This window comes from Bufo bufo, chromosome 1 (genome assembly GCF_905171765.1).
Source record: "Bufo bufo chromosome 1, aBufBuf1.1, whole genome shotgun sequence".
Lineage (NCBI taxonomy): Eukaryota > Metazoa > Chordata > Amphibia > Anura > Bufonidae > Bufo > Bufo bufo.
Window position 1 is genome coordinate 74862583 of NC_053389.1, and position 15408 is coordinate 74877990.

The 15408-nt window shown below is 44.5% G+C and overlaps 1 protein-coding gene across 2 annotated transcripts in view; it reads left to right on the forward strand.

Moving 5' to 3' along the window:
- The window catches only part of LOC120986835, a 129032-nt gene that overhangs the window by 41805 nt on the left and 71819 nt on the right, over positions 1–15408 (forward strand). For both annotated transcript variants that reach the window (XM_040415540.1, XM_040415539.1), the window contains exons 4-5: positions 1949–2029; positions 9666–9747. In XM_040415540.1, the coding sequence (XP_040271474.1) occupies positions 1949–2029; positions 9666–9747 (163 nt within the window). The remainder of the gene's footprint in view (positions 1–1948; positions 2030–9665; positions 9748–15408) is intronic.

A 15408-nucleotide genomic window follows, 5' to 3' on the forward strand; every position in this document is an offset into this window, starting at 1 on the left:
AGTTCAGAACTTCAGTCACTTCGGTCCACAATTCTGTTCTGCGGTGCGTGATCACGCGAGACCCGTGACCTCCCGTGGCGGGTCTCGCAGGATCACGCGCCGCAGAACAGAATTGCAGACCGAAGTGACTGAAGTTCTGAACGCGCAGGCTGCAAGTAGCGGAACAAGTACAAGGGGGGTTGGGGGATGATCTGTGGGATTGCCCAGATGACTAGGAATAGCCTAATAAAATAAAAAAATCCCACCAGCATAAACATTCGGGGCACTGGACAAAACATCCGGGGCTCCAGCCCCGAATGTTTTGAGCTAACGACGCCCCTGCCTTTAAGCATCTATCAAGACGTACAGCAAGGGACATAGCTGCTTTCAATGACTCAGGATTTTCATGAAAAGCCAACGCATCCTGCAGTCTATCAGAGAGACCCTGACAGAATTGGCTACGTAGAGCAGGATCGTTCCACTCTGTATCGGTAGCCCATCTCCTAAATTCAGAGCAATAGGTCTCTGCGGAACGTTCTCCCTGCCGCAAACCCCGTAACTTGGTCTCGGCCTGAGAGATCCGATCCAGGTCATCGTAGATAAGACCCAAAGTTCTAAAGAATTCATCTACCGACGGTGATCCGGTCGACAGAGAAAACTCCCAAGATTGGGCGTCCTCTTTAAGCAACAAAATAATCATACCCACACGTTGACACTCATCCTCAGAAGAGTATGGACACACTCTCCAGACACATGAAAGAAAGAAAAAAGAACCACAATGTTTGCCTGCTTCCCTGACGAAACTCCCAAACACATCGCACTGTTGGCTGTGCAGGAGGCTGATTCCCGGGCTTTTAGAGCTCCTCCCACAGCCAGCAGAGCGATGTGCGGCCTGAGGGGTAAGCACTGACCAGCGGAACTGTGAAGCAGGCAACGGAGGGCTCCCTATTTCACTATGAAAATGAACTGCCTGGCAGTGAAAACAACTGCCAGGCACATGCCCCGCCTGTCCTCCCCCTTGCTACACCTTTGCCTTGTCAGACAGGTTATCTCTACTGGGCTTTCTCTACACCTCTCTGTTACCTCTGGCATGCTTTAGTAGTTATTTGTCTGTTCTTTCAGACCTCTCCGTGGCTAGTACATGATTTCAGGGGTGGCTAAGGTGTCAGCTTCACATGTCTGTGCTTCCTCTAACACTGTGCTCTCTCCCTCTAACCGAATTGACTTATACTAAGACTGGCTCAAACTAGACTCCACTATGCTGAATCACTCCTCTCCTTATATAGAGGTTGATACCAGCCCCATCTAGTGGTGGCTTTGAGATATGGCCTGTTATCTCAGATCAGAAAATACAGAGATATACATGACATTGCATACATGACAAGATAATGTATTTTTGCACTTTTCAGTATAATGTGACTTCTAGGAGCAGGATGCTGCAGTGACTTGTCAGATAAAAGCTAAGGTTCTGCACCCTCCTACACCCGAGATTCAGCCAGGGATCAATATGTAGTAGAACCAAACCATACAAAAATGATATAAATGTAGCCATGATTCCGGGTGGTGTAATAAACTAAGTCCCATGAAATGTAGGTACATGTAGCTTTATTGCGATAGCACGTTTGGGGGGTGATCTGCTGCCTTTGTTAGGCCTAAACTGTTTACTCCTCCTGTCATTTTTGTATCCCTTGGATCTACTTAAATGGGATGTCAAGGAAAATTAATAAAGGGTATTGGCCAATATCCATAGTAAGGCCACCCTTACAAGCAGCAGAAAAGTGCTGATGTGGGCTCCAGATGAGGGGTTGGTGCGCTGTGAATTTGCAGGTTTATTTTGTGAATGGACATGATGCAATCTTCAGGGCCAGTGTGGGAGTATCCATCGTAATATTGTCTTTTGTAGAAATGTTTTACGTCACATATCAGTTTATGGATTATTTCACTTTGTGATTCTATGTTAATGTTTCAGCCTTGTAACCAAATCTAATCGGGATCTCAGAAACGTAAACTTGGAGTATGCTGACACAAAGAGACACAAACAACATGAAGGGTAAGTTTCAGCATAAATATTACAAACTAGTTAACTTGTAGATTGGTAAAACCTGGTTAGGCAACATTTGAAGTTCCAAGGCTCTGATGCAATCTGTAACAAAGTCCACCATGTTTTTATGCAATTCATAGTAGTGTTGATCACGAATATTCGAATTGCGTGTTTTAATCGCGAATATCGGCACTTCGAGAATTCGCAAATATTTTGAATATCGCAAAATATATTCGTAATCGCGAATATTAGATTTTTTTTTTAAAATACCAGTTCATGCGAAAATAATGCCTGGAGATCATGAATTTGCGAATTCTCGAATATATGGCGAATATTCGCCCAAATATTAGCGAAATATTGCAAATTCGAATATTGCCCCTGCCGCTTATCATTAATTCATAGTACTGGTATCCTTTTTTATGTGAGTAGACCACCTCAGGCATCAGTTCAACCGCAACTTGTGCACTTCATATTCTTAAACTTCTGAAAATGCAGCCGGTAATGTCACTGCACAGATATGATTGCTTCTTATAGTTACAGTATATTACAGAATATAATCAAGCAGATGTGGATCTGCTATGCCACTTGAACAGATGTATTTGGCTTGGGGCTACTCCAAAGGGTGTTGTGTAAGTAGCACCCCTGGTCTTCACCCTTTAATCCCTGTACAGGGATCTGGATTCCTCTGCAGGGGAAATACCTGGCTGCTACCTCTTGGAGTAATCTATGTTCACGTGCCTGATGGCCTGTTAGGGTCAAGAGAAGCCAGTGTGACGCACCAAGGGATCAAGCAAATCCATAGTCAGAGACAGGCCAAGGTTAGGGCACGCAGAGTTCATGTATTCTGAGGTCAAAATGGGCAGCTTAGATCAGTACGGAGATCAGGCTGAGGTCAAAACTGTAAGTCAGGCAGAAGTTGGGAAATACAACAGGCAAACAAACTAACAGTACACTTTTGCAGGAAACTAGAGTATTAGAACCTATTGCTCAGGCACCCTCCCACAGGATAGGGTGCCTTAAGATTCACAGAGTAGCCAGCCATAGGCTGGCGAAGATCAAGGTGCACAAGTGCTGGCCTTTTAAGAGCCAGAGAGCGAGCATGAGTGCCGTATGGAAAGAAAGAGGCTTTGACAGAAAGAAGCAGTCATCAGCCTGAAGGAGCGGTGGGGGGTGAACAGCATTACTCTGCCTTGAGCAGGGAGAGATGGACTTCAGTGATACTGGACCGCCGATACCCGCGAGCCATGGAGTGGAGCGACAGTAAGCACAGTCCAACACCATAACACAAACCCTTGATAACACACACACAAATACCACCATAGGGATAATAAACTCATAGGTAGAGAATTGACAGCAAAGGGATAATATTCACACAGGGATGTATAGTTCTGGAATGATGCACACAGTGTTAATGCACTATGTGACAAAAAATGTATACAACAGCAATAGCAAAGTGATCTCGCGGTAGACACTTCGAAACCACTGAAAGGTTTATTGCAGACAATGATATCACAGTACAAGAATAATGCGCATGGAGATGTCACAGCATCAGAATGTTGTCATGAAACAGGGATAATATACATGGCAATGTCACAGTAATGATGCCACAGCTAATGACTAAGGACCACAGTGATGTCACAGCTTGCGGCCCGAGTAATAAACATCATAATGCAAAGAAAATACACACAGTGATATCATAGTATGTAAGTAATGCACACAGTGATGTCACAGTATATAAGTAATAAACACAGTGATGTCATAGAACAAGGATGATAAATTATGTCATATCACAGTGCAGGGGTAATAAATTCATTGATAAGGCCAAAAAAATAATGGGGGAGATTCATTGAAACTGGCTTAGTTACGCATAGCAACCAATCAGATCCCACCTTTCATTTTCAGAGCTAGTTTGGAAAATGAAATGATCACTCTGAGTGATTGCTATGGTCAACTAAGCCAGTTTTGCTTTGCACCAATCTTGATAAATCTCCCCTAATTTCTAAAGTTGACATTAGGACAATTACAACCTCTGCACCCCAAATATATAGTTACACTCAGTATCAGAATGCTCCCACAATTTATAGGAGCATTTCCAATAATAACATTGTTGAGAGGTCAGTATTTCCAAAATCGCGCGCCTCTGTTCATTCGGCGCAGGCGCTCTGAGATGAGGAGGCTCGTCTCCTCAGCACTCCCTCAGTGCGCCGATGACGTCTTCTCTTTCGGTGATGTCATCGGCGCAGGCGCACTGAGGGAGTTCTGAGGAGACGAGCCTCCTCATCTCAGAGCGCCTGCGCCAAATGAACAGAGGCGCGCGATTTTTGAAATACTGACAGGGCCGGCCGGAGGAGGAGATCCCGGCTGGCCCTGTCAATCAACACAGCAAGGGGGCGGTTTTCTGCTGCGGCTACGGGCAAGTAGACGCCCTACTTGCTGGTAGAGACCGGATTTACATATTATAAAACTTCGTTTTCTAAAGAAACGGCCGCATGAAAGTAAGTAAGAGCATTATATTCTCCTATATCGCGCTATAAGGAATGTAACTATCCAAAAAAAAAAAAATGAGTTTTGTGGGGTGACAGAAGCCCTTTAAGATGCAGCAACGTGCAGAAACAATTTGGTTTAAAATTCTGGTCCCAAATAAGCCAACTAATATATGGTATATACAGACTGGAAAGCCTAAAGATGTGCCACATTAATCACCCAGCATGAACTGTTGTGATAAATCTGGTGCATCTTTAAACTTTTAAGTCTAAAGGTCCTTTTAGACGGGATGAAACAGCAGGCAATTTTTGGAGAAGGAGAGGCTCCTTCCCGGCAATCTCCACAGTATAGGGAAGAGTGATCACTAATGCCATCGCTCATCCCCATACAGGCTAGTTGTTTGCCGGCAGCGGAGCATATTTACACAGCACGATCTGCTGCCGGCAAACAACGATTTTATATTCGCACAAATGATTTATTACCCGATGAACTAGCATTTCACTCGTTCATCTGGTAATCAGCAGCATATTTAGGCCCCTTGCAGACGAGCGTGTCCGGATAAAGTCCGGATGCGTTGCAGGAAAATGCACGATTTTTCCACGCGAGTGCAAAACATTGTAATGCGTTTTGCACGCGCGTGAGAAAAATCGGCATGTTTGGTACCCATAATTTAACTCACCTTAATCCACTTGCTCGCGCAGCCGGGATCTCTTCTGTCTTATTCTTTGAGGAATAGGACCTTTGATGACATCACTGCGCTCATCACGTGGTCCATCACATGATCCATCACCATGGTGATGAATCATGTGATGGACAATGTGATGAGCGCAGTGACGTCATCAAAGGTCCTTTTCCTGTGCACAGCAAAGAAGAAGACATAAGAGATCCCGGCTGCGCGAACAAGTGGATTAAGGTGAGTTAAATTATTTATTTATTTATTTTTAACCCCTCCATCCCTATTGTACTATGCATTCTGTATTCAGAATGCTATTATTTTCCCTTATAACCATGTTATAAGGGAAAATAATAATGATCGGATCTCCATCCCGATCGTCTCCTAGCAACCGTACATGAAAATCGCACCGCATCCGCACTTGCTTGCGGATGCTTGTGATTTTCACGCAGCCCCATTCACTTCTATAGGGCCTGCGTTGCGTGAAAAACGCAGAGTATAGGACATGCTGCGATTTTCATGCAACGCACAAGTGATGCGTGAAAATCACCGCTCATGTACACAGCCCCATAGAAATGAATGGGTCCGCATTCAGTGCGGGTGCAATGCATTCACCTCACGCATTGCACCCGCGCGAAAATCTCGCCCGTGTGAAAGGGGCCTTACTCTGCCAGATAATCGCTAATGAGCATTCTTATGAATGATCCTATAAATGATTTTCAGCCCGTGTCAAGGGCCCTTAAGGGTAGAGTAAAAAAGACTTTGTGCCAGAAATATAGAGACTTTAGCTCTTTTGTCTGCAACAAATTTAAGATGTGTTTGCAACATTTTAATGTGTTTTGCGCAAATTCCCTTTACCCTATATTACTAATGGGAGTACAGTTACTTGTAGGTGAAGTGATGTTTTAAGCCATATTTATCACTCATGAAATTTTGAAATGTCCACTGACGTCCCCTGGTGACAGAAAAACTGATGAAAATATTATAATTAGTGAGCTTAGCTAGTCAAAGCATCCAAAGTAGAATTTGATCTGAAGTTTAAGAAAAATTAGATTTGCCACAAAGCCGAATTTCCTGTCGCTTTGCGGTAATGAATCATTTCTCTTAAAATGGTGGCTAGTAGTGTTGATCACGAATATTCGAATTGCGAATTTTAATCGTGAATATCGGCACTTCGAGAATTTGCGAATATTTAGAATATCGCAAAATATATTCGTAATCATGAATATTCGATTTTTTTTTAAATACCAGTTCATTTTTAGGCGAATTTTAGGCAAATTTTCTCAATCAAGAAAATAATGCCTGGAGATCATGAATTCGCGAATTCTCGAATATATGGCGAATATTCACCCAAATATTCGCGAAATATCGCGAATTTGAATATTACCCCTGCCGCTCATCACTAGTGGCTAGAGTTGTCTTAGAAAGAACTAAAAATAATAAAAAACACTCACCTCATCCAGTTGCTTGCGCAGAGGCAGTCCGCTCCTGTCTTGAGTGGAAAAGAAGTCACCGCACTCTCCCAGGTCATCGTCACCACGTGATCACGATGGGAGCAGGCGGTGACATCATTATGCTCAGCACAGATCTTTAGGCAGGTCTTTTCCACTTAAAGAGGACCTTTCACCGATTTTTACACTATGAACTAAGTATACAGACATGGAGAGCGGCGCCCGGGGATCTCTCTGCACTTACTATTATCCCTGGGCGCCGCTCCGTTCTCCCGCTATGCCCTCTGGTATCTCCGCTCACTAAGTTATAGTAGGCGGAGATACCAGTCCCTAAGTTATGGTAGGCGGAGTCTGCCCTAGCGCTGGCCAATCGCAGCGCAGAGCTCACAGCCTCGGAGGTTATTTTCTCCCAGGCTGTGAGCTCTGCAATGCGATTGGCCAGCGCTACAGAAGAACAAGGGCAGACTCCGCCTACCATAACTTAGGGAACGGAGATACCGGAGGGCATAGCGGGAGAACGGAGCGGCGCACAGGGATAATAGTAAGTGCAGTGAGATCCCCGGGCGCCGCTCCACATGTCTGTATAGTTAGTTCATAGTGTAATAATCGGTGAAAGGTCCTCTTTAAGACGGGAGCTGACTGCCTCTGTGGAAGCAACTGAATGAGGTGAGTGATTGTTTTTTAAAACTCAAAAGGCCATATTGCACTAGCGTTTTTCTTTTTTTAACGGCCATTAGATTGGCACACTTCTGTCTAAGCGGCCATTGAAAACGGTCCCATTGATATGATAGGCTGAATGGGGTTTTAACAGAGTGATTCATGATGAATTAATAACAAATGGAATTTCTTGTCAACTTTCGACAAAGCTGCCGAATCAAATTTTTCTAAACTTCGCTCATCTCTAACTATAAAAAATATCACAAGCAGAACAGAGCTCCAAAATTAAGAACCGGAATGTAACATTTGTTAAATTAAGTGTAAAAAATAAAAAAAATTCACAGCCAACATCAGACACCAAAAAAAGAAATAAAAAGACTTCAAATAATACCCTCAAGATGTAAATATTAGACAAGTTAGTAAATCAGCCCCTTAGTGTATGGCACTCTGTGACAATGGACGCTATAAACATTATTCTATATTTTGCCATTTACAATTTGGACGAGGTCTGGTCGGGTAGATTTTACCTCTTCAGATGCAGTGCTTGCAGCAGCTGTCGTATACTTTGTATTAGTTTTATCCAGCAATATGTAATGTAATGGAAACACATCTCATGCCTCTTGAACTGATTAAAGGCACTGCAATTTCAGAAAATGGAGTCAACCTAGGGCACCCTCTCCAAATAGAATGTAACATCTTTTGTTTATAGCACGGAGCCAAAATCATACATAATACTGCATAATTCTAAGATCAGTATAAGCCGCTACAACATCTGCTCAGACAAGATGCTGGAAAGCCTAGTGGAGCAGCAAAGAACCATTAGCTGCTATATACAGTGCTACATGATAAGGACGAGGCGAGGTGTTACAATGTTTCGGCAGAGGAACACGTAATGTGGTTTCTTCTGTAAAGCTCCTAGGAAGAACAGAGTTTCCTAGAGCAGAAAAGGCAGAATATATGTCTGAGCGTGTATAAGGAAGATTATTGTCACTGGCGCAAAACCCCCACCTCTCCTGTACAACTTCTTTTCACATCTGGTTGCCCTCTTTGTGCCCAAAAAGGTACAAATTCCCCTACTGTGTCCACCATAAAGTAATATTGACTCAATGTATGCCCCACAGTACTAGTGGCACTTTATCTCTCCTTTGTGTCAGTGCACAGTCATAATACCATCTTACCCCCCCCCCATATTTGGTATTGCCGCGTCCGCAAAGACCCGAAATACCCAATTATCTTGTAATTTATCCCATAATGTGAACTCTATAAAAAAAAAAACACAATTCCTGTTTTTTGCTTATTCACCATCAAAAAAGCTAATAAAAACAGATCAAAAAGTGTTATATACCCCAAAATGATACCAATAAAAAGTATAAGTTGTCCGATAAAACTCAAGCCCTCCCACAGTTATGGATGCGGCAATGCAAAAAAAAAAAATTTTTTTGTTTAAAAAAAAAGGATTGTTATTGTGCATAAGTATTAAAATGTGATAGATGGATAGATTTGGTATCTCTGTAATTGTACTGACCACGAGAATAAAGTTATCATGTTATTTATGCAGAAAAATTTATGCCCAAAAATTTACAACATAAAAACTCATTGCTGGTATTGTTATTTTCCATCCCCCCCCCCCCCCCAGAAAGAGTTAAAGGGTTTTTCCAGGTTCTTAATATTGATCACAGCTTACCGCTGTGATGACGGAAAGGCTGCGCTAACACTGCATGTGGCCTTCTCTTCAGTCAGCTGATCAGCCGCGGTGCCGGGTGTCAGACCCCCGCCGGTCTGATATTGGTGATCTGTCCTGAGTATAGGTCATCAATATTAAAATCCTGGAAAACCCTGTTAACAAAAGTTAATCAGTAAGCTATATGTACCCCAAAATGCTACCATTGAAGATCACACCTTGCAAAAAACAAGCCCGCATACCTCTACATTGGCGGAAAAATAAAAAAGTTATAGCTCATAGAATTCAGTATTTTTATCATTCAAATCCAGGTGCTAGTTTGAAAAATGTAGAATATTTTTCTTGGCACAACCCATTTAAAAGGATATCCAATGAGCACTCACAATCGGGTGACACCTCCTGTGACTTCTGGCAGGGGACAGGATCAGCAGTTATCTCCCTACTATCAGTGCAGGAATACAATTCAAGGAAACTCCTCTATTATAACATGTCTATGATTACCACTGAAAATAGCTCAACTTCTCCTCCCGCTCCCTGCACAGTAAGTACTACACGTCACAGAGCATGCCCACGTAAGTCAATACCTGCTTCAAATCAGACATTAAAACAAAGTGATGTTTTCCTTTCCCAAAATATGTGATTTTAACGACGGTTTCAAATTGGAACTTATTATGGGCATGTTTCTGTTTCATGTTCTAGGAGACGTGCTAAATATGATCCTTTCTTTCATAAGCCCATATTAGTGAAGAACACGGAACATGACAAGATGAAGCCATCCTTAGTAAGTACTGCGGATATCATGGTCACATCATCCAAAACGACCTAAATTCCCAGTAACTCTCACCAGTTAATAGGTCTGAGCTGCAGTACCAGACACCATCTGTGGATAAGAGTGGTGCTAAACAGAGCTATTTTCTCTATCTCAAGCCTCCCTTGTAAATGAAATATTATGCAGACTATGTTTTTGAACGGATAATAGATAGAACACATCATTTATTAATATCTGAATTTCTCCATTTAGCATTGATTCACTCTTTAAAAGACATTGGGGGTCATTTATTTAGACCATTTTCTACGCCTAAAACAGAACGGCCCTTTCTCGCCGAGCCCCCTGGCATGAGCGGGAAAAAAGTCGCAGATTGCAGCGCAAATAACCTTTGGGCCGCAATCTGAGCCAGAAATAAACCTAAAATAGGCATATTTCTGATCATAAATGACCCCCATGGTGTCATCAGAAAATTTGCTATCATGTCAAATGTTCAAATTAAACATATTTGTTAACTATTTGTGGTGATGCAATTTTAACTTTTTCATGTTACTATCTAGATATATTTTTTTAAATCCTGAAATCTTCTAGTTTTCACTCTGAACACTAAGCCTCATAATAGGCTGATACTTCATGTTCTGTAGAGGTGACTTCTCAGCAGTTATCTCATTATCACCACAGGCATGATTACAATGAACGGTAGCATATTTATATACAGTATAGATAAGACTGGATTCACACGATCATTCGCAATAGATGATGTCACAGCTCACCTCCGCATATTCACAACAGTCTCCCATGCAAGTTATTATCTCCAGTCCGCAGGTTAATAATGGTCTATGTGGCTACTGTACATACAAGATGGCCACCTCCATAATCATGTACAGAAACAGAATAAAAAATATACAATCTGAAAATAAAAACAGATTACACAATATGTTTCATATTTCACTATCTGGTTTTAATTAATAAAAAAAATACAGTTAGTATCAATTGTATAATGCCCTTTATATGTGCATTAACCTGGTCCAAAGGTATCCAAAGAAAGAGATAAGGCTACTTTCACACTAGCGTTCGGGGCTCCGCTTGTGAGTTCCGTTTGAAGGCTCTCACAAGCGGCCCCGAACGGATCCGTCCAGTCCTAATGCATTCTGAGTGGATGCGGATCCGCTCAGAATGCATCACTTTGGCACCGTTTGTCCTCCGCTCCGCTCAGCAGGCGGACACCTGAACGCAGCTTGCAGCGTTCGGGTGTCCGCCTGGCCGTGTGGAGGCAAACGGATCCGTCCAGACTTACAATGTAAGTCAATGGGGACGGATCCGTTTGAAGTTGACACAGTCTCCTATTGACTTTCAATGTAAAGTCAAAACGGATCCGTTTGCATTATCATGAACAAAAAAAAATATATATTTTTTTGGATCTGTTCTGAACGGATCTAAGCGTTTGCATTATAGGTGCGGATCCGTCTGGGCACATACCAGACGGATCCGACCTAAACGCAGGTGTGAAAGTAGCCTAAACTGCATATTTTACCTTTACTACCGACTTTCACGTCACTTAGGCCTCATCCACACGACCGTTGTTCTGGTTCGCATCCGAGCCGCGGAACCCATTCACTTCAATGGGGCCGCTCCATTCCGTGGCCCTGCAAAAAAAAATATAACATGTCCTATTCTTGTCCGTTTTGCGGACAAGAATAGGCATTTCTACAATGGGTCGTCTGTTCCGTTCCGCAAATTGCGGAAGGCACACGGGCGGCTTCTGTGTTTTGCGGATCCGCAATTTGCGTACCGCAAAAAACAGAACGGTCGTGTGCCTGTAGCCTTACTTTACTAGTTTTTGGTACTCTGTTGGCTGAAGAACTTCACGGCATATTGATTGTCCAGTAGTTGATTCTATGGAGAGCACATACACAAACCAGAAAAAGGTGAATGACTATGGCTGGCAGATTGCTGCAGATGGTTGCTAGTAGTACCTGACAGTCTTATAGTCAAGAAGCAGAGTGATAACTACAAAGACAGACAGGGGTAAATAGAATCATAGTCTCAAATTAAGCCAGAGTCAAAGCATGGAGTGGTCACAAGTCAAACACATTTATAGATATTTCCTTCTGGACATGCCCTGATTTGTGTGTCATGAGATGACCAGCTTTTCAAAGCAACAGTGATATTGTATCACACAATGTCTATTCTATATTTGTGGTTGAGGCTACGGAAAATAGGATATGTTAGCTGAGGGGGAAAGAAGCTTAGTAAGGAAACAAATTGATGGCTGGTGGTGTGCCCTTAGCCATGAGCGCGGGTAGACCTATAAGGGGGCAAAAAAAACAATATATTTATTTATTTATTTATTTATTTATTTTTTGTGAGTTCAAAGAGCATGCAAGCTCAAAGGGCCAGATGACAAAAGGCTTTTGATATCTCAGCATGAGGATTAGGAATGTACCGAGAAAAGCAGGAGGACTTCCAACGACCCATTTTCTTAATGACATGACCGGGCACCCCGTGCTTCGGAGCCGCGGAGGCAACTCCGATTCTGAAGGAATGCCCGGATATGGCGGCAGGATCGAAGCCTAGGCCGGAGGCTAAGGACCGTATGTGGGAAATGAACTGGGAAGAGGTTAAAGGACCGTTCTTGAAAGGAAGCAGGGGACTGTTGGCCGGAGCGTCGCCCAATACCGTAAGAAGTTTTCTGAGGACTTGGACTGGGCACCAAGCGTTGAGAGTTTCGAAATACTTAATGGTCACTGGAGGACCTGTTTGGGAGGTTTTTTAAGATGGGAGACGGAAGATAAAGTGGTTGTGCTGCCATTCTAGCTGGCCCTTTGACGGTCCCCTGTTTCTAGAGGAGGTGCTGGTAAACTCTCCTGGTCTCAGGAAGCCGTAAAAACTTAAATACACTGCTGTGGTGCAATGTCATAGAGCGGATAGAGCGGATAGAGCGAGACGTGATGTCCCAGATGTGCTCAATCGAATTCAGGTCTGGGGAACGGGCGGGCCAGTCCATAGCATCAATGCCTTCGTCTTGCAGGAACTGCTGACACACTCCAGCCACATGAGGTCTAGCATTGTCTTGCATTAGGAGGAACCCAGGGCCAACCGCACCAGAATATGGTCTCACAAGGGGTCTGAGGATCTCATCTCAGTACTTAATGGCAGTCAGGCTACCTCTGGCGAGCACATGGAGGGCTGTGCGGCCCTCCAAAGAAATGCCACCCCACACCATTACTGACCCAATGCCAAACCCGTCATGCAGGAGGATGTTGCAGGCAGCAGAACGTTCTCCACGGCGTCTCCAGACTCTGTCACGTCTGTCACATGTGCTCAGTGTGAACCTGCATCATCTGTGAAGAGCACAGGGCGCCAGTGGCGAATTTTCCAATCTTGGTGTTTTCTGGCAAATGGCAAACGTCCTGCACGGTGTTGGGCTGTAAGCACAACCCCCACCTGTGGACGTCGGGCCCTAATATCACCCTCATGGAGTCGGTTTCTGACCGTTTGAGCAGACACATGCACATTTGTAGCCTGCTGGAGGTCATTTTGCAGGGCTCTGGCAGTGCTCCTCCTGTTCCTCCTTGCACAAAGGCGGAGGTAGCGGTCCTGCTGCTGGGTTGTTGCCCTCCTACGGCCTCCTCCATGTCTCTCGATGTACTGGCCTGTCTCCTGGTAGCGCCTCCATGCTCTGGACACTACGCTGACAGACACAGCAAACCTTCTTGCCATAGCTCGCATTGATGTGCCATCCTGGATAAGCTGCACTACCTGAGCCACTTGTGTGGGTTGTAGACTCCATCTCATGCTACCACTAGAGTGAAAGCACCGGCAGCATTCAAAAGTGACCAAAACATCAGCCAGGAAGCATAGGAACTGAGAAGTGGTCAGGTCACCACCTGCAGAACCACTCCTTTATTGGGGGTGTCTTGCTAATTGCCTATAATTTCCACCTGTTGTCTATCCCATTTGCACAACAGCATGTGAAATTGATTGTCACTCAGTGTTGCTTCCTAAGTGGACAGTTTGATTTCACAGAAGTGTGATTGACTTGGCGTTACATTGTGTTGTTTAAGTGTTCCCTTTATTTTTTTGAGCAGTGTATATGGCGGCTTTGATGATGATGCTATGGTATGGCCCAAAAGGATTCCGGTCTAGTGAGGTGGGCACGGTCCAATTGCGCAGTGACGTGCAACTAGGATGCTCGGAGACTTGGGACTCTGGCATGGAGATGGCGTCTTCAATGTCGGACACGTGAGACATGACTGGGCTGTCTAAAATACTGAAGACCTGGAGAAGAAAAAACATGGATACAACAATTGATGGTGATGGAGAATAAGGCAGATGAATATTAGTGAGACAGACGAGGGAACGGAGAAGTGCTGCCGGGCGAGGCCCGGAAGAGATGAGAGCCGAACAACCTGGGGTGAACCAGAATTACAATAGAGAGAGAGTGCGATGAGTGGACCCTAGTGGAATTTGAACTACGTGGCAGGTTGACCCTATGGGAATTGGGGCAGCGAGACCTGGTTAGTGAGACAGGCAGTGACATTGACCACGAGGCCTGATCTGGGAGGCCACTTTATCCTGAAATTTGAGCTACGTGGCCTGCAACGTAACAGGCGAGAAATTAATAAAACATAGACCTACCGACGTGGCAGGTTGTCCCTATGCAAATTGACTATGAAACCTGGCTGGAGAGGCCGGCGGCAACAGAGGCACGGCCTGGGTGGCTGGTTGATCCTAAAATTTTTAGCTACGTGGCCTGGGTCGTAACAGGTGAGAAATTAATAAACGTAAACCTACCGACATGGCAGGTTGTTCCTATGCGAATTGACTATGAGGCCGGCTGGAGAGGCAGGCGGGAACAGAGGCCTGATCTGGGAGGCCGCTTTATCCTGAAATTTGAGCTACGTGGCCTGCGACGTAATAGGCAAAAAATTAATAAATTGTAAACCTACCGACGTGGCAGGTTGTCCCTTGGCGAATTGACTATGAGAGCTGGCTGGAGAGGCCAGCGGCAACAGAGGCACGGCCTGGCTGGCTGGTTGATCCTAAAATTTTGAGCTACGTGGCCTGGGTCGTAACAGGCGAGAAATTAATAAACGTAAACCTACCGACATGGCAGGTTGTCCCTATGCGAATTGACTACGAGGCCTGATTGTTGTGGCAGGCGGTGGCCGAGGCCTGGCTTGGTTGGGCGGGATTATCCTGAAGATATGAACTACGAGGCCTGTGATGAACCAGGAGAGATATCAATAAACGTAAACCTGGCCGGCGTGGCAGGTTGGCCCTAGAACGAATTAGACTGTATGGCCTGAGTGTAGTAGCGAATAGATAGAGAACACGGGACCTGGCGGCGTGGAAGGCTGATGCTAGAGGGAGCAAAAGAGATTTGTTAGTGTGACCAGATACCACTAAAAAGCGTGAAGCTGTGCGGAGGCGACATGTGAACCGTACCTTGAACCTAAGTGAGGAAGTAAATAGAGGAGGTTCGCTGAACCTGGCGTGGAGGACAATGGGCCGCGAGGCTGGAAGCAATAGGTAACGTATGCAAGAGTAAATAGGTAGAGCAGGCGAGAGCAGGAAGTAACGTGTAACGACGAGTGGAAAGGGATCTGGCGGGCTCAAATGGAGCGGAACCGCGGGACTCACCCACCACCCTCCGCCAGACAGGTAAATTTT